This window comes from Rhinopithecus roxellana, chromosome 17, assembly GCF_007565055.1.
Source record: "Rhinopithecus roxellana isolate Shanxi Qingling chromosome 17, ASM756505v1, whole genome shotgun sequence".
Classification (NCBI taxonomy): Eukaryota; Metazoa; Chordata; class Mammalia; order Primates; family Cercopithecidae; genus Rhinopithecus; species Rhinopithecus roxellana.
Genome location: NC_044565.1, coordinates 87,101,287 through 87,127,158, shown reverse-complemented (window position 1 = coordinate 87,127,158; position 25,872 = coordinate 87,101,287). Strand labels below are relative to the sequence as shown.

The 25,872-nt window shown below is 36.9% G+C and overlaps 1 protein-coding gene and 1 pseudogene across 2 annotated transcripts in view; both read right to left on the bottom strand.

Moving 5' to 3' along the window:
- The window catches only part of LOC104660219 (girdin-like), a 131,602-nt gene that overhangs the window by 38,488 nt on the left and 67,242 nt on the right, over positions 1-25,872 (bottom strand). The window contains 10 exon segments of the mRNA XM_030921233.1: positions 3,300-3,409; positions 3,412-3,440; positions 7,893-8,020; positions 9,822-10,516; positions 10,519-10,891; positions 12,317-12,454; positions 15,127-15,311; positions 19,867-20,011; positions 20,602-20,748; positions 22,417-22,575. Coding sequence (XP_030777093.1) covers positions 3,300-3,409; positions 3,412-3,440; positions 7,893-8,020; positions 9,822-10,516; positions 10,519-10,891; positions 12,317-12,454; positions 15,127-15,311; positions 19,867-20,011; positions 20,602-20,748; positions 22,417-22,575 — 2,109 coding nt within the window.
- On the bottom strand, positions 24,981-25,651 carry LOC115894276 (annotated as a pseudogene). The gene has a single exon (XR_004054360.1). The product of XR_004054360.1 is annotated as a protein S100-A10 pseudogene (transcript).

Below are 25,872 nucleotides of genomic sequence, written 5' to 3'. Positions count from 1 at the left end.
ATTAATCCATAAGTATTTCATAGTATTATAAATGATTTTTTTAAATTTCATTTTCCAATCTTTCATGGCTAATATAGAGAAATAAAATAGACTTTTATATATTGACTTTTATCCTGTGACATTGATTAGTTCACCTTAGCTGTAGACATTTTTCTGTGAATTCCTCAGGGTTTTCTGTAAATACAGTCATGTCACAGGTGAAGAAAGACATTTTTACTTCTTTCAAATCTGTATGCCTTTCATTTCTTCTTATCTTAGTATGCTGGTTAGGATCATCAGTACAGCATTTAATAGAAACAGTGAGAGCAAAATCTTTGTATTCTTCCTGATCAAAAGGGGAAAGTGATTAGTCTATAGGCTGTTTATAGAAGCCCTTTATCTGGTAGATGAAGTTTTTTCTATTTATTCTCCAATTATTGAGAGATGAGTATTAAACTCTCTAACTGTAATTGTGGATTTGTCTTTCTCCATGTAGTTCTACAGATATTTGCTTCATCTATTTTGCAGCTCTGTTACTAGGTGTACCTCTGTTATTAGGTGCATAAACATTTAACCTTGTTATCTTTGTGCTGGAATGACCCCTTTATAATTATGCAATGAACTGCTCAGCTCTGCTGCTATTTATTGCACTAAAATTTACTTTGTCTAGCATTAATATAGCCAATCTAGCAATTTTTTGATTAGTGCTAGAATGATACATCGTTTTCCATCAAGATTCCTGACAGGTAGCATATAGATGGGTTGTGGGTCTTGCCTTTTTGTCTAATTTATTAATCTCTGCTTTTTAACTGGGGTGTTTAGACTTTTTATATCTAATATAGTTATTGCCATATTTTAGTTTAAAGCTGCCATCCTACTATTTGTTTTCTATTTGTCCAATCTGTACTTTGTTCCCTGTTTCTTCTTTCTTTTTGCCTTTTGGATTTTTTTAACAGATAGGATCTCCCCTGTGTTGCCCAGGCTGGTCTCAAACCCCTGCACTCAAGCGATCTTGCTGACCTCAGCCTTCCAAAGTGCTGGGATTACAGGAATGAGCCTCCGTGCCTAACCTGGATTTATTTTTTGAGTCCATTTTATCTCCCTTTTTTGGTCATATTACCTATACCTCTTTGTCATACGAATTTAGTAGTTACTTTAACCCTTATACTATTCGTATTTAACTTTCACACCCTATCTTAAGGAGAATACCTCTTCATATATAGTATTAAAAGTTTATAACAATATAAATTCAGTTGAATACATAGCAGGAAGCTAGTCCGTAACAGTTATGTCCAAACAGCTGAAAGTGGAAGTCAGCGATGGCTTTTGAGACCGGGTCTTACTCTGTCACCCAGACTGGAGTGCAGTGGCACGATCTCGGCTCACCGCAACCTCTGCCACCTGGGTTCAAGTGATTTTTCTGCCTCGGCCTCCTGGGTAGCTAGCTGGGATTACAGGTGCCCACCACCACGCCTGTCTAATTTTTGTATTTTTAGTGGAGACAGGGTTTCACCATGTTGGCAAGGCTGGTCTTGAACTCCCAACCTAAAATGATCTGCCTGCCTCGGCCTCCCAAAGTGCTGGGATTACAGGCATGCCACTGCACCCGGCCCATTGATGGCATTTTAAATATCTACTTGAAACACACGTACACAACTCACACCCAAACCCACTAATTTTCTGGTTGAGTAGCTTCATGAAGTTGATTTTATTTGCAACTCAGTGATACTGCTAATGGGGTAAAAAATTCAGGACAAAAAGGAGGTTAATGTGTGTGTGTGTGTGTGTGTGTGTGTGTGTGTATGTGTGTTTTTAAATAATCCCTTTGGTTATCTAGACACAGTTCTAAAATTTATTCTCTGGCTCTGAGAATGTCTGGATGAAAAATAAGTAAAACGTATTCTGTAACAATGTATGTTCCATGGCAATGTCTGTGACAAATAGCAGCAATGGTGTCAGCAAATAGTGAAAAAAAAAAAAATTGGAACATTCTATGTTACTAGATAATATTGCTTATTGAAAAAAATGACTAGGAGAAGTTTAAAGACCAATAGGCAGCCCTATCTCTGAACTTCTCTGAGTATAGCACCTCCTATAATTGGCATGTGCACTGTGGGGATCTTAAATCTATACCTTTGGAGTTGCTGCAAGAGGTAATCACTACTATGAGCATGAGGATTCAAAGCCAGGAAAGCTCCTGCACACACCCAGCGTGAATCTTATCTTGTACCGAAACCATCTGGTGGAAAGATTCTTCTCAGATAACTACGTGAAGAGGACGGACTGACACGGCTCTGCTGTCTATTCGTATTTCTTATAGTGCTCTGAGTAGAATGATTTTAAATGTAGCCTATAGTAATCTTGTCAGTCTAAGTATTCAGCTCACCTTGAGACCACTCCTGGGGCACTGCAGAGATGATAAAAGGGCGAATAAACCAGAACATGACTCTACCAATCTACCATCTACTAGCCCTGTGGAATGGGAAAGTCCCTTATATTTTGATTTGCTTCCTTAGGGAAATAAACAATTGCCTCTGCCTTGCTTGCTTACTTCACTGAATACTTCCAAATATCAAAAGAAAACAGATCTAGAAAAGACCTCAAATTTATGAGATCAGGTGCTGTCATATTTTGCTTAGCAGAATTTTCCCTGGATCCTCAATAGGAAAGAGTGACAGAGTGAAATGTCAATATCACAATGAGAGCTTTTCCCAGTAATATAAGCCTGCCTCTTCCTCATTCCACCCATACACTTCTGATATATCCCTAACAGCATGCAGGATATCACACACATGAAATAGCACTGAATAAGCTATACCATGTTCATATGACAGAGATCTGTTTAAGAATGAATACTCTCAAGTGGCCGGGCGCAGTGGCTCATGCCTGTGATCCCAGCACTTTGGGAGGCCAAGGCGGACGGATCACAAGGTCAGGAGATCGAGACCATCCTGGCTAACACGGTGAAACCCCATCTCTACTAAAAATACAAAAAAATTAGCCGGGCGTGGTGGCATGCACCTGTACTCCCAGCTACTCAAGAGGCTGACGCAGGAGAATGGCGTGAACCCGGGAGGCGGAGCTTGCAGTGAGCCGACATCATGCCACTGCACTCCAGCCTGGGCAACAGAGCGAGACTCTGTCTCAAAAACAAAAAAAAAAAAAGGAAAGAAAAAAAAGAAAACTCTCAAGTTTACGAAAAAGGAATACACTAAATATCAATAAATGTTTTTATATTTTTATTTTCTACTTTATATTTTTCTGTCCAAGTATTTATATAATAAATTATCCTTAAAATTCTTTCCAAGAAAATCACTTACTGTTTTAAGTTCTTGGCGCAACTGCTGGTTATAATTCGTGGATTCTTCTAATCGAGCTTCTAAAGCAGCAATTTTTTCTTCTTTTATTTCAAGAGACTTCTTAAGAGTGATTCTAATTTTGATTCCAAAAGTTTATACCTACTATCCAAGTACAAAGTAATATAGTTCATCATTGGAGGTCAGAAAATCATTTTTAAAGATAATTTATGACCACAAATATTCATGCCATAAATGGGTCTTATAAAAACCTTGTTGTTAAAGAGGCAAAAGAACTTATCCTCTTCTTACTGCCCCATTCTCCCTTTAAAACTAATCCTGGTAATGAAGCAACAAAATCATTGAGTGAATAGAGCTCCAGATTATGGCTTAGATTATCAAAAGCAATAATTAATTCTCAAGGAATCTGGAAGATCAAAGTCCCCAAATAGCCCCTTTTAGTAATGAAGACTCTTTTTTTGGGGGGGGGGGATGGAGTTTAGCTCTTGTAGCCCAGGCTGGAGTGCAATGACATGATCTGGGCTTACCGCAACCTCTGCCTGCCGGGTTCAAGCGATTCTCCTGCCTCAGCCTCCCTAATAGCTGGGATTATAGGCATGTGCCACCACGCCCAGCTAATTTTGTATTTTTAGTAGAGACAGGGTTTCACCATGTTAATCAGGCTGGTCTTGAACTCCTGACCTCAGGTGATCCGCCCGCCTCAGCCTCCCAAAGTGCTGGGATTACAGGCATGAGCCACCATACCCGGTAATGAAGACTCTTTATCTCAAGGTACAGAGTAGTTACAGTTAAAAAATGACAGTATTTGTGGCACAGGATACTGGTGACAGAGTGGCAAGAGGGAGATGGATGTGACTGTTAGTATTGCAATTATCTTTCTGAATGGTAGATAAATGAGTAATTATTAATAAATACTTTTTTTTCACAAAAAGGATGGTGTATGAACACAATTCAGAGTGTATTATAAACCAGTATTTGTGATCCATTTCTTAAACCCAAAGACCCTGAAGACAAAACCAAATAAAAACCTAAAGTGTGTATATGAGAGTTTCACCACATTCTTTTACTGGAATTAATTTTTATGTAAATATTTTCTTCTCAATCAGATTTTAATTTCATTGAATACAGAGAACAAATCTCATTCATTTTGGTATCGACTCAAGTCAACAAACATTTAAAAATCATTTACTGAGTCCGATTTTGGGTATGCTGAATTGGTGACGTCTGAGTTGCTTCTGGTCTATCCTGGTGGAAACATACGGTAAACAGAGACGAAAAAAAGGATCTCAGGTGAGATGATGCATGGGAAGGCTCAGCATACAGAGTGAACGGATAAGAGGCCTGAAAACATATGAAAACCTAATCCTGTGAGCAACCAGATTGAAAGAGAAGGCAGAAGACAAAGACATATTAAAGGAGAAAAGACGAGAGTGATCACCTCTGTTTACAACTCTACCACTTTATTTATTTAGAGACAGAGTCTCACTCTGTTGCCCAGGCTGGAGTGCAGTGGCCTGATCTCAGCTCACTGCAACCTCTGCCTCTCAGGCTCAAGTGATTCTTGTTCTTTGGCCTCCTGAGTATCCGGGATTACAGGCGTGCACCACCACGCCTGGCTAATTTTTCATATTTGTAGTAGAGGCAGGGTTTCACCATGATGGCCAGGCTGGTCTTGAACTCCTGACCTCAAGTGATCCGTCCCCCTCGGCCTCCCAAAGTGCTGGGATTACAGGCATGAGCCATCGTGCCCGGCCTACTAAATTTATTTTGTTGCATTTAAATTTATCTACTTATACATTCAATTCAAAAACTAAACTATATATTCCTTGATGGCAAGAATAAGTATCTTAATAATAACTGTACTGTCAAAAAATTCAGAGAGAATAACATGAATTAGAAAGATGGGAAAGTTAGGCCGGGCGCGGTGGCTCATGCCTGTAATCCCAGCACTTTGGGAGGCCAAGGTGGGTAGATCCTGGGGTCAGGAGTTTGAGACCAGCCTGGCCAGTAAAAATACAAAATTAGCCAGGTGTGGTGGTGCATGCCTGTAATCCCAGCTACTTGGGAAGCTGAGGCAGGAGAATCACTTGAACCTGGGAGGTGGAGGTTGCAGTGAGCTGAGATTGTGCCACTGCACTCCAACCTGGGTGACAAGAGCAAAACTCCGGCTCAAAAAAAGATGAGAAAGTTAGACTAATAAAGGAATTAGGGACATCATTTGAGACTGATATACATAAATCCCAAGGTGGAGGGAATGGCACATTAAAGGAATATATGTCTGTGAGCTTCTGGGTTTTTTTTTTTTTTTTTTTTTTTTTTTTGAGACGGAGCCTCGCTCTGTTGCCCAGGCTGGAGTGCAGTGGCCGGATCTCAGCTCACTGCAAGCTCTGCCTCCCGGGTTTACGCCATTCTCCTGCCTCAGCCTCCCGAGTAGCTGGGACTACAGGTGCCCGCCACCTCGCCTGGCTAGTTTTTGTATTTTTTTTAGTAGAGACGGGGTTTCACCATGTTAGCCAGGATGGTCTCGATCTCCTGACCTCGTGATCCGCCCGTCTCGGCCTCCCAAAGTGCTGGGATTACAGGCTTGAGCCACCGCGCCCGGCCCTGGGGTTTTTTTTGTGACATAAAGACTAACTTCCTGGCTGAGAAAGAAGCTGGTTTAGTAGTAGTTCAAGGCACTTTCTATTTCCAAAAAGCTTTAGTTCAACATATACCCTTACCTCCGTGCCTAAAATGTAAATAAATATGTGGAAATAATGAATGCCATCATATGTTGCCTAGACTATTATAATCACTTCCTAGCCTGTCTCTGTGCTTCCAAATTCATCCTTTTTGTAATCCATCTTTTATATACTCTAAAAATTGCTCACACATTTTTGTGCTTTTATACAAATGCTATTGTCTACATGGGATGCCCTTCCCCACTGTTCCCACTTTGTAAACCTCTGTCATTTTTTAAGATTCAGTTGAAACATTATCACTACTTTGATGCTAGATGATCAGCAGATAAGAAGAGCTCAATTAACATTGGCTAACTGTATGAATTAAGGTTTGGGACGAGGAGCCAAACTGTATAAAGGGTCCACCCAGAGCTGGGTTCATAAATTTATAATAGGGTCAATTAGCACTATAGGGTGTACTCTACTTTTTCTTTTGCAAAGAACATGCAGTACAGTGTCTTACATATAGTAGGTAATAAATCTGTTTGAATAAAGAGGGGATGCATATTCAGTATCTATATTAAAAGACAGTCAATGAAATCTGCACTTAAAACTATCTGATTAATTCAAATAAAAATATTTCCTCGTGAATTATCTGTATAATTAATTCATTAATCATTGCTTGACTTGAACTGATTGCTAGAATATATGCCTCAAATTATATCTCTGTTATTACACAACTAACTTTTTAAGTATCAATCTATCCTATTTACTTTGAACATTCTCAAAACTACATGAACAAATCACCATTAATTTTTCCAATATACATCCAATATAGAATATAAATACTGGAACAGTAATAATGAGTAGATAAAATATAAGTTATACAGTTACAGAAATGGAATGAAAATCTAGTCTACATAAAATAATATTCTTAACAATATACAACCTCTATTCCAGTTGGATTCATGGAGCTGACTGGATGCTAAATAATAGACTACTTGAAAATCAGATGAACTCTGTTTGATAGACTGTAATTACCATGAGAGAATACATATTTTCTTTAAACCTATACTGATCATTTTTAAAATTAAAAGGCATATGAGTTAATTTTTAACTCATATTCGGCTTTTAAGGCTTTAGTTTTCCACATTATTTTTATACCTCAGTTGCTTTTCTTTTCCTTTGTTTCATACTTTTCCTCCATTTATCTTTAAGTCAACATTTTGGCAAATAAATGAAAGAACAGAGGTATTTAAGCACATGATTCAGATAAAAAATAACTTGCTTAATTGACTGTGTTTGATGAGCTGGAGGTTAGTTTGTTGTTAATGTCTTATTGTTTTCACAGTCAATTATAGCCTCTGATCTTCTACCTGGGTAGCATCCTGTTTTCCTATTTTATAACTGTATTTATATAGTAACATTTTAGGTTTTTATTTTCTTATATCTATATTAGATTGTCTATGATTCCTCTTTTCTCTTTAAGAACTTTTTTTTTTTTTTTTTTTTGAGACGGAGTTTCGCTCCTGTTGCCCAGGCTGGAGTGCAATGGCACAATCTCAGCTCACCGCAACCTCTGCCTCCCAAGTTCCAGCAATTCTCCTGCCTCAGCCTCCCAATTAGCTAGAATTACAGGCATGCACCACCATGCCTGGCTAATTTTTTTGCATTTTTAGTAGAGATGGCGTTTCTCCATGTTGGTCAGGCTGATCTCGAACTCCCGACCTCAGGTGATCTGCCCGCCTCAGCCTCCCAAAGTGCTGGGATTACAGGCGTGAGCCACCACACCCGGCCACATAACTTTCTTTAAGAGAAGAAAGGAACCAGAAATAGAGTGAAATATATAAATGTTTTCTATAGCTAATACAGAAAAGAATTAATGTATGAGAAAAAAAAAAAATTCAACTGTTTGCCAAGTAGACTTAGTACTCACCTGTCATCAGTACTTTGCTCATCATGTAAGAGTCTCTCCTTATTTAACCCTATCTTCTCAAGCTCATGAGTTAATTTTTCGAGATCATTGTTCATCTGTTGGGTCTTCAATTTTTCACTCACTAAATCCTTATTTTAAAACATGCAAAACTCACGTAAGTGTCAAGGGCATAAACATCTAAGAAAGTCAACTAAGATTCTAATTACCACCATCTAGGAATACATGTAATTTGAACCAGGAAATGTCATTAAACCATTCCTTCATTATTAAAATGTAGTTGAAGTTATAACCTAGTTGAAATAACTTTTTTCCTTTTTTTTTTTTTTTTTTTTTTGGCTAATGCGTTAAAACCTTAAAAAGGAGTAGTAACTGTTTACTTGTGAACACGCATTTAGGTTTGAAAACTGTGGGGGAAAAACATATCCATTTACTTTTTAATAATGAGCCTCAACTTTAGTGCACATTTCTTCTTGTAAATACATGTTGACTATAACACTTCTCTCCCACAAGATCCCTTCTCCCAGTGAAAGAGGTCTTATGATACTGATCTGAAGAACTAGAGGATGTTCTTAGAAGTTTAGGCACAAGGAACCTGTTGTTCATGTTTTTAAGTCTACAGAAGAGAAAAATAAAAGGTCCCTCTCAATGCCTCTTTAGCAGAAATGCAGACTGCCCAATGTGACCTTCTGCCAGAATGCTAATATACTTTTAAATTGAACTTAAACAGTTATCACATATTATAATGCCTTAGAGATGGGAAAAAAGAGCCAAACATACACCTTCTGACTTGCACCAACCATGTTTCACAGAACATACTGCCAATTTACTCCTGGAAGTTTCAGAATTCTTCTTGATACATAGATTCAAGCAAATACTAGTTGCTCAGTGTTGAACAGTTGAACCTGATTTACATTCTCTGGCTTTGAGGTCAAAATTCATGGGGCTTTGGAGTCTGAAAAATCTGGATTTGTATCCAGTAATCCAACTCTGCTATTTATTAGCCGTGTGATCCTGAGTAAATTATTTAATGTTTCTGAACCTGTTTTCTCATCTAAAAAATGGATATAATACTTATAAAGGATTAGTTGTAAAGATTATGTGCATGTATATATATGTATATATATTTGTGTGTGTATATATATTATTTATATATATACAACTTACATGAAGATTTTAGCCCAGTATTTGGCACATAGCACTCAATAAAAAATAGCTATCATGCTTCTTTATTATACTTAGAATTTGGTAAGAGTTTTGATCAAGCATTTTATCATTATATTGAAATAAAAGTTTAAAATTATAATGTAATAAGTCAGATACCACTAGGAAACTTTATTACTACAAATTCTTTTAAAAATACAATTTATAGGTATTTCTTAGTTTAACAAAAGTAGGAAACTTGGAAGGTATTTCTAGTTCTAATTCCAAAATTCTACTGAACCATAAAATAGATGATGCTGGCCGGGCGCGGTGGCTCAAGCCTGTAATCCCAGCACTTTGGGAGGCCGAGACGGGCGGATCACAAGGTCAGGAGATCGAGACCATCCTGGCGAACACAGTGAAACCCCGTCTCTACTAAAAATACAAAAATCTAGCCAGGCGAGGTGGCGGGCGCCTGTAGTCCCAGCTACTTGGGAGGCTGAGGCAGGAGAATGGCGGGAACCCAGGAGGCGGAGCTTGCAGTGAGCTGAGATCCGGCCACTGCACTCCAGCCTGGGAGACAGAGCAAGACTCCGCCTCAAAAAAAAATAAAAATAAAATAAAATAGATGATGCAAACTACTGATAGATTCCAATAAAACTTAAAGAAACCTTGAGTTAAAAATATTAAAAATGATGCAAATTAATCATAGGTTCCAATAAAACTTAAAGAAACCTTGAGTTAAAAATATACAAAAATATTTGCCTTAATTTAGGTAAACATATTTACCTCACGTAGTGTAACCAACATTTTTATATCAATAGTTGCTCTTTTCACAAGCTCCTTATTTTCTTTTTCTAGTTCTTTTAGACGGATACAAGATTCTTTATATACACCAATTTCTTTGGATAGAGTTTTGTTTTCTTTTTCCAAATTTCCAATCTTCACATTATTTTCTTCTAATGTGGTATCTTTAATTTCTGCTTGCTGTCGGAGTCTCTTATTTTCCTTCTCCAATTGTTTCTTATCCTTTTCCAGTTGAGAAGTCTCTTGCTCTAATGATTTATTTTCTTTTTCCAGTTGTTCTAGTCTTTTGCTAGATATTTTTAGTTCTTCTAGGTTTTTTTGCAATGTTTGATTTTCCATCTCTAAGTCTTGTAGTTCACTCTCTAATTGCTGGATTTTTTTATTGCTGTTCTCTAAAGCTTTTTGCAGTCTTTGATTTTCTATATCTAAACCCTAGTAGCTAACTTCCAAGCGTTCTGTTTTCTTGAAAGATGCTTTCAGGAGCTCCAAACCTTTCTTAAGTTGCTCTTTTTCACTTTCCAGTTCTGTGTTTTCTAGCTGTATCTGAGCCATTTTCATGCTTGCACACTTCAAAGATTCTACATTCCTTCGCAGCTCTAAGTTTTCCTCATCAAGGTGGGAATTCTCTTTTTCTAGGGATTCTAACTGAAAGGTCAGATTTTTAAAGCTATCCAATTTTTTTTTAATTTTCTATTTTCTCTTTCTAGCTCTGAATTTTCTTGTTCTAAGGCCTCAATTTTTTTACAAGTAATTTTTAAATTAGTTATTTTTTTCTGTAACAATTCATTTTCTTTTTCAAGATGATGCAATTCATTTTCAAGTTCTTCTGCTCGTTCTCCTTTTTCTTTATAATTTTCCAATTCTTTTTTAATTTGTCTTTTTTCAAATTCAATCTTGCTTAGCTTGCTACTTGTTTCTTTGATAGATTCATGGAGAATTTTGTTTTCTTTTTCAATGTCTTTCACTCTTGCTTCTGCACTTATCTGGGACCGCTGCCTTAAAGAAGACACTGTTTGATTCAGATGTTCATTTTCCTGTTCCAATATCTTAATCTAATTTGAAAAAGAAAATAATTAAAAGCTGTAATTGAGGAAAAACTAACTATGGTTTATCTCTTCCAAAAACTACCAAGAAAAGGGGAACAAAAAAAAAAGGGTACTAGAATGCCTGTCTTACTTTTAATTCTAACAAGTATTTACTGAAGACCACTGTGTACACATACTGTCAGGTCATTAAAGTTCATGTCTTTAGGAAGTTCACAGTTTAAAGGAATGGTTGAGAAATGTATCTTCTATTAATCATAATGGTCTTCAGATTATTTATAGTTACATGCTTCAAATACAAATAGGAATACCGGTGTAACACACACACACACCTCCTTGAGAACATAAGGTTTTACATTTACTGGGTAACTTTTGCAATGACTACAGTGGATTCTCAGTAAATACGTGCTGTATTGTATGTGTATATATCGGTTTGTATGTGTGTGTATTCATTCCCAAAAAGAATTCTAAGTAGGAAGCATCAAAATCATAAAAATTACTGGGTACATTTGAGAACTAATTCATCCAATTTATACCATGACCTAATACAATGATTCTCAAAATTTAGCGTGTTAAATAATCTCAAGAAGCTTAGAAAAGTGAAGATTGAAGCTTAGTCTAGAATTTCTGTTCTGTATCTCTAAAGAAACCTTCATTTTTATGGCTGGTCTGAGGACTATACCTGGATGATATAAACAAATAATCTTACTTCTAAAAAAATTAACGCTCAGGCATGGTGGCTGACACCTATAATCCTAGCACTTCGGGAGGCTGAGGCAGGAATATCTCTTGAGCTCAGGGGTTTGAGACCAGCCTGGGGAGCACAGCGATACTTTGTCTCTACCAAAAAATAAAAATTAAAAAATTAAAAAATTATCTGGGCATGCTGGTGCATGCCTGTAGTCCCAGCTGAGGTGAAAGGATTGCTTGAGCCTAGGTGTTCGAGGTTGCAGTGAGCTATGATTGTGCCACTGCACTCCAGCATGAGTGACAGAGCTGGACCCTGTCTCAAATACATAAATATTTCAAAAACAAGTCAATTAATCTATCCAGTTCTCAGTTTCCTCAAACATAAAACAAGAATGAACATTAAACACTTGAAAACAAATTTCATAATATCCAAGACAGTGTGGTTGCCACCGCATTTCTCCCTCTTTGGTAGGTCAGAGGACAGCTGCATTTCCTGGCCAACTCCACTAAGGGACTCTAGAATCTGCAGCCCTATTCCACAGACGCTTGAAAGCACAAGTACTGCAAATGCTTATACTAGATGATTATTAAGCACACTGGCAGTTTATAATTACTTTGAAATAAAAAAATTCTAAAATATTTCCCTTTAATGTTTGTATCAACGTTTTGTTTGCATATATTTTAAACAACTTTTGCTAATAAATTTTAAAATACATTGTTTACTTAGTAAAGAAATGTATGAACCTGTCTCTCTGAATTTTCTCTCAGTGTTTCAATTGTTTTTTCAAGCTGAGCTTTCTCCTTCATTAGATCCTTGCTTAAATTCTGACAATTCTGAAGACTTTGCTTTTCTTGAACAATCTCATTTTCAAGAATTTCAACCTAGAGAAAATTAAATCACAAAACAATATGTTAAATATTCTACAATAGTGAAAACATGTCAAAACAAAAGATAATCACTGAATAAAGGATAAATTTTAGTGTTAATATCCAAATGCTAATATTTAAGAACTCAGTATAGAAATTCAAGTAGCATTCCGTGCTAATTTCTGTAGCAGTATAAAATATGTAGACATGATTTCTTATCCTGTGCATCTTTTGGGGTCAGTTTCATTTTCTAAACACAAAGACAAATCCAGCTGAATAAATGATAATGTGCTATATGAGAACTATACAAACCTTTTTAAAAGATTCTCTTGGCTTGAGTGGATTTGTAAAGTAAAATTTTACTTAGAGAATTTCAGTGAGCAAGAAGGAAGAAGATATAAAAAGCATGAAGGAAAAGATGAGAAATAGTACAGTACAGGTTTAATGAGGAAAAAAGAAAGGACTTGGTTTAAAATAAAAAAGAGGGAGAAAAAGAATACTACTATAAAAAAGGATTAAGGAAAACAGCAGCAAATATTTATATTTCAGGTTCAAATTTCTTTTCAATTACACATTTTAGAGATAAAAAATACTGGTAGTTAATAAGTACAAAATAGCAAATTAAAGTTAAAAATATGCTAAGACTATTGATTTTCCCATTATCATATATTGAAACCAGGCAATTAAAAAAATCGAGAAGACTTTATAAAATATTCTACCGCAAATTAAATGTTAAATTCTTATGTCAATAGTGAAGCACTCTAAAGCAATTTTAATTTTTCTATTTTAACATTAATGGAAATAACTACACACGGAAACAATCTTCCAGTAATATTTCTAGCCTGGGTAACATGGTGAAACCGTGTCTCTACCAAAAACAAACAAACAAAAAACCACAAAAAAACAAAAAACTGAGCCAGGCATAGTGGCCTGTGCCTGTAGTCCTAGCTACTTGAGAGGCTGAGGTGGGAGGACTGCTTAAGCCTGAGAAGCGGAGGCTGCAGCGAGCTAAGATTGTGCCACTGCACTCCAGCCTGGGTGACACAGTGAGACCCTAGCTCAAAATACTACTACTACCAATAATAATGATAATAATAACAATATGAAAGCACTAGGTCAAAAAACTTATCCAATAACTCAATTCAACATTAATTTACAGTTCAGGAAGCTTTCAGTTATTAATAATTAATCTGGTTCTCACATTACATATATGGAAATATATGAATGACAGTTATTGAAACTCTTTTGTTGTTTTGTATCAACGGGATTAAAGTGAAACTTTCAGTTTATAAAAAATCATTTTTACAATTAATTGATCAAAAATTGCTTGAATCACTAAGAATTTACAAATCAAACTTCAAAGCTAATTTCAAAAAGAAACTGTACTCTACAGGTCCAATTTTAATGACAACCAAAATAAAACTGTTCTAAATTCTAAATGATCATCCTACTTTAACACTATATTGTCAAACGCTTACTAAGATTATTTAGTTAATGGATTGAAGACAATGCAAAAATGTTTTAAAACTGTAAAAATCTTACAAGAATACCAAGGAGCCTCCGAATAATCTAAGGCAGTGGTTCTCAAAGCATGATTCCAAGAAAGCATGATGAGCATCACTTAGGAACTTCTTAGAAACAATTCTTAGTCATACATGTTTTTATGATGGAATTCTATTTATGTAGAATTATGTGTACAGAAAGATATGCAAAAACAAAACACTTGTTCTTCCACAACTGAGTATTTCTGTTCAACCAGAGTCTGATTAAGATTCAGGTTTCATAATACCTAAATTGTGGTCTCTAAATATTATTTCCCACTAAAAGGAATAAAGGCTAATTTTAGAGAAATGGCTGTCTCCAGATCTGGAACAGAAAATATTCAAGATGAGCCTAGAATATTTTGTCATGGCAGAAAGTAAGACAGCTCTCAAGGAGTGCTAAGGCCATGTAATAAGAATTCAGAACCAAAGCAGCTTTTAAAGAGGCTTCCACTAGCCCGAGTTGAGACAGTAAGAAAAACAAATGGAGTGGACTGGAACAAAACAAATATTTTTAAATTCATGGGTTCATAATTATACTGAAACAACAAACTCACTCACTAGTTTTCTCAAGAAGATATGAGAGAACCAATTAATTATTTGGAAACGGGCAAATATAACTCCTCTAGCCCTGCTGCTGCTTTTTTTTTTTTTTTTTGAGACCGAGTCTTGCTCTATGGCCCAGACTGGAGAGCAGTGGCGCATCTTAGCTCACTTCAACCTCCACCTCCCAGGTTCGAGAGATTCTCCTGCCTCATCTTCCTGAGTAGCTGGGATCATCAGCGCCCACCACCACACCCGGCTAATTTTTGTACTTTTAGTGGAGACAGGGTTTCACCATGTTGGCTAGGCTGGTCTCAAACTCCCGACCTCAGGTGATCCATCCGCCTTGGCCTCCCAAAGTGCTGGGATTATAGGCGTGAGCCACCGCACCTGGCCAAGATCAGCTAGTAAGTTCTTAATTGTTGAAGCTGAATAATGAGTATAGGGTTCATTCACACCATATTTGTGTATACCTGAAAATTTTCATAACAAGTTAAAATAACATTGAGGGTGCATTTAAAAAGTGGAAAATAAATGTGCCATTTATTTACACTTTTACAAGTATTTTTTTAACATTAAAATAAACATTACATTTTAATTTACCTTTTTACTGAGTCTTTGATTTTCTTTTTCAATTTTCAGGATTTTGGAAGCATTGCCTTCTACAGAATCCATAGTAGTCCGAATCTCTTTTACAGTTTTTGTCAAACTTTGATTTTCCATCTCTAACTTCAATAATCTACTTGATGTCAACTCATTCACCTCATGGCCCAGGGATTTCTGTGGTGCTATAATATTGAAAAATACACCATTGTATTTGCTCTTTACTATTTTTACTATGTTTACTCTTTACTATTTAAAAAGTTCAGCATATATGCATTGCATCATTTGATCCTTAACTTTATTAAAAATTCAATGAGGTTATATAAGATAAACATGATAAGAGAGGTAAATCTTTTTTTCCTTTTCTTTTTTTCTTTTTTTAAAGAGATGGGATCTCTCTCTGTCATCCAGGCTGGAGTGCAGTGATGCGTTCCTAGCTCACTGCAGCCTCAAACTCCTGGTCTGAAGGGATCCTCCCACTTCAGTCTCCCAAGTGGCTGGGACTACAGGTACAGCCAGCTAATTTTTTTTTTTTTTAGTAAAGACTGGGTCTCTGTTACTTAGGCTGGTCTGGAACTCCTGAGCTCAAGCAATCCTCCTGCCTTAGCCTCCCAAAGTGCTGGGATTACAGTCATGAGCTGCTGCATCCAGCCAAGAGATAAATCTTTAACTTTTAATGCATCCACAGCATTCTAGTGAAAAAAAACATACAATTTAGATTGAAGAAATTGGAGTTCAAGCAGACCCATTAAATATTTTGCTGATACAAGAACATTAGGATTTACAAATGAAAGATGAGACCTACTATTTCAAGAAAGGAAATGAATAAAGGCACTGGAGGGAATTTCCAGGTCTGCTTTTGTGTATGTTTCAAATTCTTCTTCATAAAAATCAAAGAAACACATGCACATCCAACATATCCCCCAGCCATGCATAAAATCTCTTCAAAATTATATAAGTAAATAACCTCCACATTTAAGTAAAGAAAACCTCAATTTTTATTTCCAGCTTTTCTAGTCATCATGTTGTTAATCTTTTACTGAAAGCTAGTATACTGAATAGTTACTGACTTTTAACATTCCATTAGTTGCCCAAGTCTTTTTTTAAATTAAAAGATTATTTAAATTTAACTATAAACTTACAGGATACATTACTCTAAGTAGCAACTAATGAAGGATTAAATGAATTTTGAAAATACAATACTATTTGTTTTATTTTGGCTAAAAGTTCAAAATGAATATTCTGAGCATGCTGAAATTATTTTAAAATCTTTAATCCACTTCCATTCATTATCCCTTTATAGATCTGATTCTGTCTTATGATATCTATTAAAACACAGTATAGAGTTTAAATATATAATATTCCCCAAGAGTAGCATTACTGTTAATCTACCTGGATTAGATGTTTTTAAATAGTCACCATGATAAACAATAGATCTCTTGAAATTCTTCTCATCTAAGTGAAATCTTGTGTCCTCTGACTAACATCTTCCCTATACCCTCAACCCCTCAGTCTCTGCTAACAACCATTTTACTCTGTTTCTATGAGTTTGAATTTTTTTGATACCACATATAAATGAGATCATGCACTATTGTCTTTCTGTACCTAGCTTATGTCACTTAACGTAGTGCCCTTCAAGTTCATCCATATTGTTGCAAATGACAGATTTTTTTTTTTTTTTTTGAGATGGAGTCTCGCTCTGTCACCCAGGCTGGAGTGCAGTGGCATGATAGTGGCTCACTGCAACCCCTACCTCCCAAGTTGAAGAGATTCTCCTTCCTCAGCTTCCTGAGTAGCTGGGATTTCCAGCACCCGCCAGCATGCTCGGCTAATTTTTGTATTTTTAATAGAGATGGGGTTTCACCATGTTGGCCAGGCTGGTCTCAAACTCCTGGTCTCAGGTGATCTACCATCTCAGCCTCCCAAAGTGCTGGGATTACAGGCGTGAGCCACCATGCCCGGCCAAACATTTTTTTTTTTTTTGAGACAGAGTCTCAGTCTGTATGTAGCCAGGCTGGAATGCAGTGGCGCAATCTTGGCTCACTGCAACCTCCGCCTCTTGGGTTCAAGTGATTTTCCTGCCTCTGCCTCCCAAGTAGCTGGGACTACAGGCATGCACCACCATACTCAGCTATTTTTTTTTTTTTTTTTGTATTTTAAGTAGAGACAGGGTTTCACCATGTTGGCCAGGATGGTCTCGATCTCTTGACCTCGGGAACTGCCTGCCTCGGCCTCCCAGAAGTGCTGGGATTACAGCCGTGAGCCACCACACCCGGCACCGCCCCCTTTTTTTTTCCGGGGACAGAGTCTCACTGTGTCATCTAGGTTGGAGTGCAATAGGGTGATCTCAGCTCACTGCAACCTCTGCCTCCCATATTCAAGAGGTTCTCCTGCCTCAGCCTCCCAAGTAGCTGGGATTACAGGTGCACGCCACCATGCCTGGCTAATTTTTGTATTTTTAGTAGAGACAGGGTTTCACCATATTGGTCAGACTGGTCTTGAACTCCTGACCTCGTGATTCATCTACCTCGGTCTACCAAAGTGCTGGGATTACAGGTGTGAGCCCCTGCACCTGGCCAGAATTTCATTCTTTTTATGACTAATATTCCATTATGTATATAAAACATGTTTTCTTTATCCATCATTTCATTGACAGACACAGATTGATTCCATATCTTGACATTTGTGAATAATGCTGCAACAAGCATGGGAATACAGATATCTCTTTGATATACTGATTTAATATCCTTTAGATATGCACCCAGGAGCAAAACTGCTGAATGCTATGAGAGTTCTATTTCTAATTTTTTGAGGAACCTCCACACTGTTTTGCAGAATGGCCGAACCAGTTTACATTCCCACCTATTCCATAGAAACTTGAAAGCACAACTACTGCAAACTTTTATACTAAGTGATTATTAAACATACTGGCAGTTTAAAAAACTTCTAAGATACTTTTAACTTTCCTAAGACACATGGGTTAGAAAATGAGATAGAAAAGTTCTGAAGCAAATTTTCTGAAATTCTGTAAATTTTCTAGAAAGTCCCTTGTATAATTTAAAAAATAAAAACTACACCACAGTAAAGCAAATATTCAGTTCTACAACCCCAGCTAAGATCAATTACAACAGTGACAGAATAATAATGGTATTTAATACTTGAATGCTTACTATTTACCAGGCAGTATTTAAGGGCCTCACAAATATCAACAATTTAATCCTCAGAAGTCTAGACTAACAGAGTAGTAATTCTTAATTAACAGAGTAATTCTAACTACCTTTAGTAGAAAATATTTAAGTCTGAATTGCTTTCTTTGTAACTCAATTCACAAGGAATATAATTTTTAAAGTTTCACAAATATTTTAAGTAACACAAGTTCAATGATTGAATATCATCACTTACTCTATAGTCGGTACATGGGGCTCCAGAATTTGGTATTCGATTCTCAAGTGTAAAATAGGAAGAACCTAACTGGTAATCAATAGGAGGAATCATCTATAGAGGTGATTATTCTGTAAGCACCAGATTATAAAATCTCAAGAGTTTATGTCTACCTCAACAGTACATCCTCAGTGTCTGGTATAGTATTTTACACACGGTAGGTGCTTAGTAAGTATTTGCTGAAGAAATGCAAGTAGAACAATCTAACACTGGGCAAAACTGAAGAGTTTTGGAACTAGTCTAATTTGAATAAATGTGACCTAACTGAATTTTTTTGTAATTTCAAAAATTCATATTGCACATTCAAAGCTATAATCCAAACAACTGTACAAAATTATGCCCAGCTTTAAGAAAGAGGACAAGTCAATGTGAAGCCCAGGAAAAAAGAGCCAAAAGTTAAAAATTTACCTGGGGGATCTTTCATTAGGTCCATAGTATAACCAGGCTGGGCTGGTTGGCAGGTATAATCTTATAATGGAGACTATACATATTACAAGTAGTCATGAAGATCCTTAAATTAACTAATTCTAACTATATTTTCACCTGAAAATTTGCCCATTATGCTTTGACTCCCTATTTGGGTTTACCTATAGTCAAAGAACATGCTGACCACTAATATGACTTTTCTGTTCTATTTACTAGATGACTATATTTCTTAAAATAAATTAATAAACTGGTATTGCAGCCTCTTAGGATACTAACATGAAATAGTGGATAAGAAACCAATCGGCCGGGCGCGGTGGCTCAAGCCTGTAATCCCAGCACTTTGGGAGGCCGAGACGGGCGGATCACGAGGTCAGCAGATCAAGACCATCCTGGCTAACACGGTGAAACCCCGTCTCTACTAAAAAATACAAAAAACTAGCCGGGCAAGGTGGCGGGTGCCTGTAGTCCCAGCCACTCGGGAGGCTGAGGCAGGAGAATGGTGTGAACCCGGGAGGCGGAGCTTGCAGTGAGCCGAGATCCGGCCACTGCACTCCAGCCTGGGCGACAGAGCGAGACTCCGTCTCAAAAAATATATATATATATAAAATAAAATAAAAAATAAAAAATAAAAAATAAAAAAAAGAAACCAATCAAATCTGTTACTGCATTCATAAAATTCAGTTGTAAGACATGCAAAGCTAGGGACCAGACTCAAGAAAATGCAAACAATGTATTACTGTGTGAAATCATATCTATGGAGACAGGTAGTCTTCTGAGATATCTCCCACTGCGGAAAATAAAGAACTGAAAGTAAACATAAATACAACTTCATGATTCAATTATCTGTTTAAATTAAAAAAAAATTGGGAATACCTTCGGAAAGTTCACTAGTTCTAGATATCTGTTCCAGCTCCCAGCCAAGATGTAATGATTCATCCATACTTTGTTTCTGTGCCATTTCCAAAGTCATATTTTCTTCCATTAATTCTTCAATCTTTTTTCTATCCATATCTCGTTCCTTTTTTATTGGCAAGGATTAGGGAGAGAAAAAAGGCTAAGAAACAGTACAATTTCAAGCAAAAACTTTATTACTCAACTTTTATTTATCAGAAACTTAGTCATAATTATGAGTTCCTTAAATTGTTGTTTTGAAGGCATTTATAATTTGAAGGCATTTATAATTATCACTGGTAATTATACTGATTAAGTGTCTGACATCCTTTTAAGCTGATCTTTGGGGACACAATGAAAATTCTTCTTCATAGTCAACACACTATTTTGGTGATATAACAAAAGAATTATGAACCAATGCTAAATTTTAGCAAACAGATTTCTGTATTTTTAAAGACATGTTTACACAATAGCTTATTTACTGTGGTATTGAAAGGTTGAAGACAAAATTAGTAAGTAACATGCTTCTGTAACAAAAGCAGAAATTTCTACTACTTTTATATTTATATAAAGTTGGAGGCATCTAACTTATTTAGCTCTCTCTTCTCTGTTAAAGCCTCAAGGACACTAGCCATCCTTGCCAATACAAGGAAATCAGCTGAATCTTGAAAAGTTTTCCTTAGAGGCCATGTAACTGATCTATCTCTTAAAACTTACCATTTCCATATCATGAAGTTTAGCTTTTAGTTGTAAGTTCTCTTTCTCTAATTCATGTAATTTATCAGAACGAGCACGAGTTCCTTCTAGTTGGTCTTCCAACATGGTTTTTGTTTCTAATAAAACTTGATTGTTTTCTTTTAATTCCTATAAACATTTATTACAAATGTGTTAATATCTGTTAATTTTTTAAAGTTATGGAACATAAAGCTTACCACAAAACATTAAGCCATCTTTATCAACAGTTCTATGCATGACTAAACCTACTAATAGAAATACAATTAATGTTTTATTGGCTTTTTACCCCAGAATGCAAACAAAACACTCAGTACTTAAGATATGTAATACTACTATAACTTCACATTAAATTGTCGGGGCATATTTAACTTCCTCAGTCACAAAGATAAGGAATTAACTAAGTACAAGTAGTCTTCCAGATATTTAAGATACAACTCTCCATGGAATCAAAGCTTAATGTATTGACTGAAATAGATTTAAATATTTCTCTGTACTTTGAGCTATAACTTGGAAGTGAAGGGCTTGAGGTTTTTGCAGTAAAATACCAAGACTTGAATCAGAACTCACATAAATCATAAACCAAGGCTCTATTAATAAATATTTTACATAAATACACCTTGAGGAAATCCTTAAAAGTCCCTGCATATGTTTTGAAGATAAGAGTTCATAATTCTATCTTGCTAAGTTATATACCTATGGTTTCTAAACTAAAGTCTAGAAAAAGTATACTAAGACAGTGATATTCATGAGAATCCCTTAACAGTGTCATGCATACACACGCCTTAAATAACTGGCAAATAATTAATATGTACTTTATCTCTACAGTCCTATTGGGTCTACTTACTGGTAACCTTCAAGCTAAAATGTTCTAACTACTTTCTCTTATGTTTTCATTTCTTGATTTTGTATACTCTTTCCTTCTTATCCTACTACTGAAATTGACCAAAATCTCCTGTTTACAGATAAAGAGGAAATTAGCTGAGAAAGAAGAAAAAGATACAAGACCTGTCAAAGTCTTTTTTTGTTTTGTTTTGTTTGAGACAGAGTCTCACTCTGTCACCCAGGCTGGAATGTAGTGGCACGATCTCGACTCACTGCAACCTCCACCTCCTGGGTTCAAGCGATTCTCCTGCCTCAGCCTCCTGAGTAGCTGGGCTTACAGGCATGTGCCACCATGCCCGGCTAATTTTTTTATTTTTAGTTGAGACGGGGTTTTGACATGTTGGCCAGGCTGGTCTCGAACCCCTGACCTAAGGTGATCTGCCCTCCTTGGCCTCCCAAGTGCTGGGATTACAGACATGAGCCACTCTGCCCAGCCTGACTTATCAAATTCTTGTCAAACTCAACTTCATGTAACACTGAACTGTAACTATCAAGTTAGAAAAAATTTTTTTCATTTGTTTGCATATATAGAGGCTCATTAATCTTAATTTAGTGATCTCAATTAAGAAGCAATCTGAAATATGTTTTGCTTTCACTTTTGGGAAAAAGTTTGAAATTAATAGAAATAAATATTTTGACTATAAGAAGGACTTCAAAGGTCTGCTCTATATATGATGCTAAGGAAAGGAATAAAAGAAGAGCCCCAAAGAGTTCAATAAAACTAGTAATATCCACAGGTCCCTTTTGTAGAAGTCTAACTAAAAGCAATATGCTAATCTATCATAAAATAAACATACCCAAATGTGTTTACTGTTTGTTCACCATTTCAAGAGTTTCTCATGTTTATTAACTGCATTTTAAATGTGTTAAAATTCTAACACAGAAAAAAAAATCATGGTTAATTATGCAACATACCTCAACTCTTGCCTTATAAAATTCAATATCATGTAGTCTCTCTTTATATCTGCTGACTTCACTTTCAAGCTTATCAACTCTGATTGCTTTCTCTCGAAGTGCATCTAATTCATCTCGGTACATTCTGGCAGAGCGAGCATCCGAAAGCAAATTCATGTTCTAAATAAAAATTTAAAAGTATATTTTAATTATTATTTTCCGTTATCAAGTTGTTATTCTTTGTTGCACAATATGATAAATTTATTTATTTACTGAGACAGAGTTTCACTCTTGTTGCCCAGGCTGGAGTGCAATGGTGTGATCTCAGCTCACAGCAACCTCCGTCTCCCAGGTTCAAGTGCTTCTCCTCCCTCAGCTTCCCAAGTAGCTGAGTTCCCACCACCATGCCGGGCTAATTTTTGTATTTTTAGTAGAGATGGAGTTTCATTATGTTGGCCAGGCTGGTCTCAAAACTCCTGACCTCAGGTGATCCACTCGCCTCAGCCTCCCAAAGTGCTGGGATTACAGGCGTGAGACACTGCACTTGGCTGATAAATTTACTTTAAAAATTAATGAATTACATACTTTAAAAAGGTGAATTTTATGATATGTAAATTATATCTAAATTTTTTTTTTAATGGGGAGATATAAACTTTTTTTTTCATTATCTTGGATACGTTACTAAAATTTTTTTAAAGCCTTTTTTAAAAAAATGAAGTATTTTAAACATATATATATACACATTTATGCTCATATTTTTAAAATATATTCTCTGTCAGGAATGTAAAAAATATTCAGGATATTTTAAAATAAGCTAACATCTATGTAACACAACCATTTGCAATTAATTTATGGTGAAAAAGTTAATTTTAAAATAAAGGATGGTAAAAATACAGAAAAGGTGAACAATATTACTAAATCATTAATTACTGTATAGAAGTAAAGTTTCTATAGATATGTTGTGACATACCAAAATCTTGCTGACATTTTTTTAAAGCTTCCAAGTAAAATCATTAGTGCATATATTAATGTCATTTGAGACAAATACTAAAATCCAACCTTTTAAAAGCCTTATTGTAATCTTTTAGGATAGTAGTTCTTAAAGTGTAATCCAGGGTCTTCTGTGGGCCCTGAAACCTTTTCAGGGAGTTCAGAAGGTCAAAACTATTTTCATAATAACACTAAGACATTATTTATCTTTTTCACTTTCATTCTTTCATGAGGGCACAGTAAAGTTTTCCAGAGGCTACATGGTGTGTGACACCTTTTTTTTTTTTGAGACGGAGTCTCGCTCCGTCACCCAGGCTGGAGTGCAGTGGCCGGATCTCAGCTCACTGCAAGCTCCGCCTCCCGGGTTTACGCCATTCTCCTGCCTCAGCCTCCCGAGTAGCTGGGACTACAGGCGCCTGCCACCTTGCCCGGCAAGTTTTTTGTATTTTTTTAGTAGAGACGGGGTTTCACCGGGTTAGCCAGGATGGTCTCAATCTCCTGACCTCGTGATCCGCCCGTCTCGGCCTCCCAAAGTGCTGGGATTACAGGCTTGAGCCACCGCGCCCGGCCTGTGTGTGACATCTTAACAGACTAAATGCAGAAACAGCTATGAGAATCTAGGTAGTCATCTATTAAGCAAGGTATTAAAGAGATCTGCAAAAATGTAAAATAGTACCATTCTTTTCATTATTCTTTGTTTTGGAAAATAATGGTTATTTCATTAAAATACCTATGTATTCATCTGCCTATTTTTTTTTTTTGAGACAGAGTCTCACTCTGTCACCCAGCCTGGAGTGCAGCAGTGGCACAATCTCAACTCACTGCAACCTCCACCTCCCAGGTTCAAGCGATTCTTGTGCCTGTCTCCCAAGTAGCTGGGATTACAGGTGTGCACCATCACACCCACTTAATTTTTGTATTTTCAGTAGAGACAGGGTTTTGCCATGTTGCCCAGGCTAGTCTTGAATTCCTGGCCTCAAGTGATCTGCCTGCCTTGGCCTTCCAAAGTGCTGGGATTACAGGTATGAGCCACCACGCCCAGTCTATTTGTTTATTTTAGAGATGGAGTCTAACATGAAATGGGTTATTTTTTTAATGATTTTTTTTTTTTGAGACAGGGTCTCACTCTGTTACCCAGGCTGATCACTGGCACATTCACAGCTCACTGCAGCCTCGATCTCCCAGGCTCAAGTGATCTTCCCACCTCAGTCTCCCAAGTGGCTGGGACTACAAGCGTGTGCCCCACTACGTGCAGCTAATTTTTTCATTTTTTTGTAGCGATGAGGTTTTGTCATGTTGCCCCAGCTGGTCTTTAACTCCTGGGCTCAAGCAACCCACCTGCCTTGGCCTCCCAAAGTGCTACAATTATGGGCATGAGCCACTGCACCCAACCCAAGTGACTTAATTTTTTTTTTTTTTTTTTTGAGACGGAGCCTCGCACTGTTGCCTGGGCTGGAGTGCAACGGCGCGATCTTGGCTCACTGCAACCTCCACCTCCTGGGTTCAAGCAATTCTCCTGCCTCAGTCTACTGAGTAGCTGGGATTACAGGTGCCCACAAACACGCCCGGCTAATTTTTTGTATTTTTTTTTTTCCGGAACTAAAAAATAACTTTATTTATTGAGGGCAAGGGGATGCAAACAATACAAAAATCAAAAGCTTATCTGGTATTTAACTTTCCTTTCTCAGCTTGTCAAATGGGAGTTTAGATTTTATTTTTACATTTGCTAAGGGTCCTGATCTGCTCATGAAATCCTTCTATGGGGGAAGCTGTGGGGCAGATTCCTTAAGCAACCCTTTGGGACAACTCTTATCACGGAGGAGGGAATTGCTCGTTTCTGCCTACTTCTTTCCCTTCTGCTTCATGTGTACTACAAAATAGTCATTGCATGCAATGGTGAGGCCCGCAATTAGGGAAAAGAAGCTCTGGAAGCCCACTTTGCCATCTTTGCACTGGTCCAGGTCCTTCATTATTTTGTCCACGGCCAGAGGGTCTTTTTGATTTTCCAAAAATCCAGGGAACTCCTTTTCCATGAGTACTCTTAGGTCCTCCTTTGTTAAGTAGCCTTTATCCCCCGCGAATTTGTGAAATGTAAACATCATGGTTTCCATGGCGTGCTCCATTTGAGACAGCATTTTGGTGTGGTCTGTTGAAGCCTTGGCCGAGGTGCGGCGGACGCTGGGCGAGCTGGACGCGGGGCGGCGAGGCGAGCGCGGCGGGCTGTGCGCCTTCCTTAGTACGTGCGGCGGGTGGGCAATTTTTTGTATTTTTAGTAGAGACAGGGTTTCACTATGTTGGCCAGGCTGGTCTTGAACTCCTGACCTCTTGATCCACCTGCCTCAGCCTCCCAAAGTGCTGGGATTACCGGCGTGTGCCACTGCACTTGGCCAGACTTAAGTTTTTAAAAATTCATAGTTTTAGTTTTTAATATGATAAATACCAATAGATATAATCCATATTCAACCAATCCTCATTAATTTTTAAGAG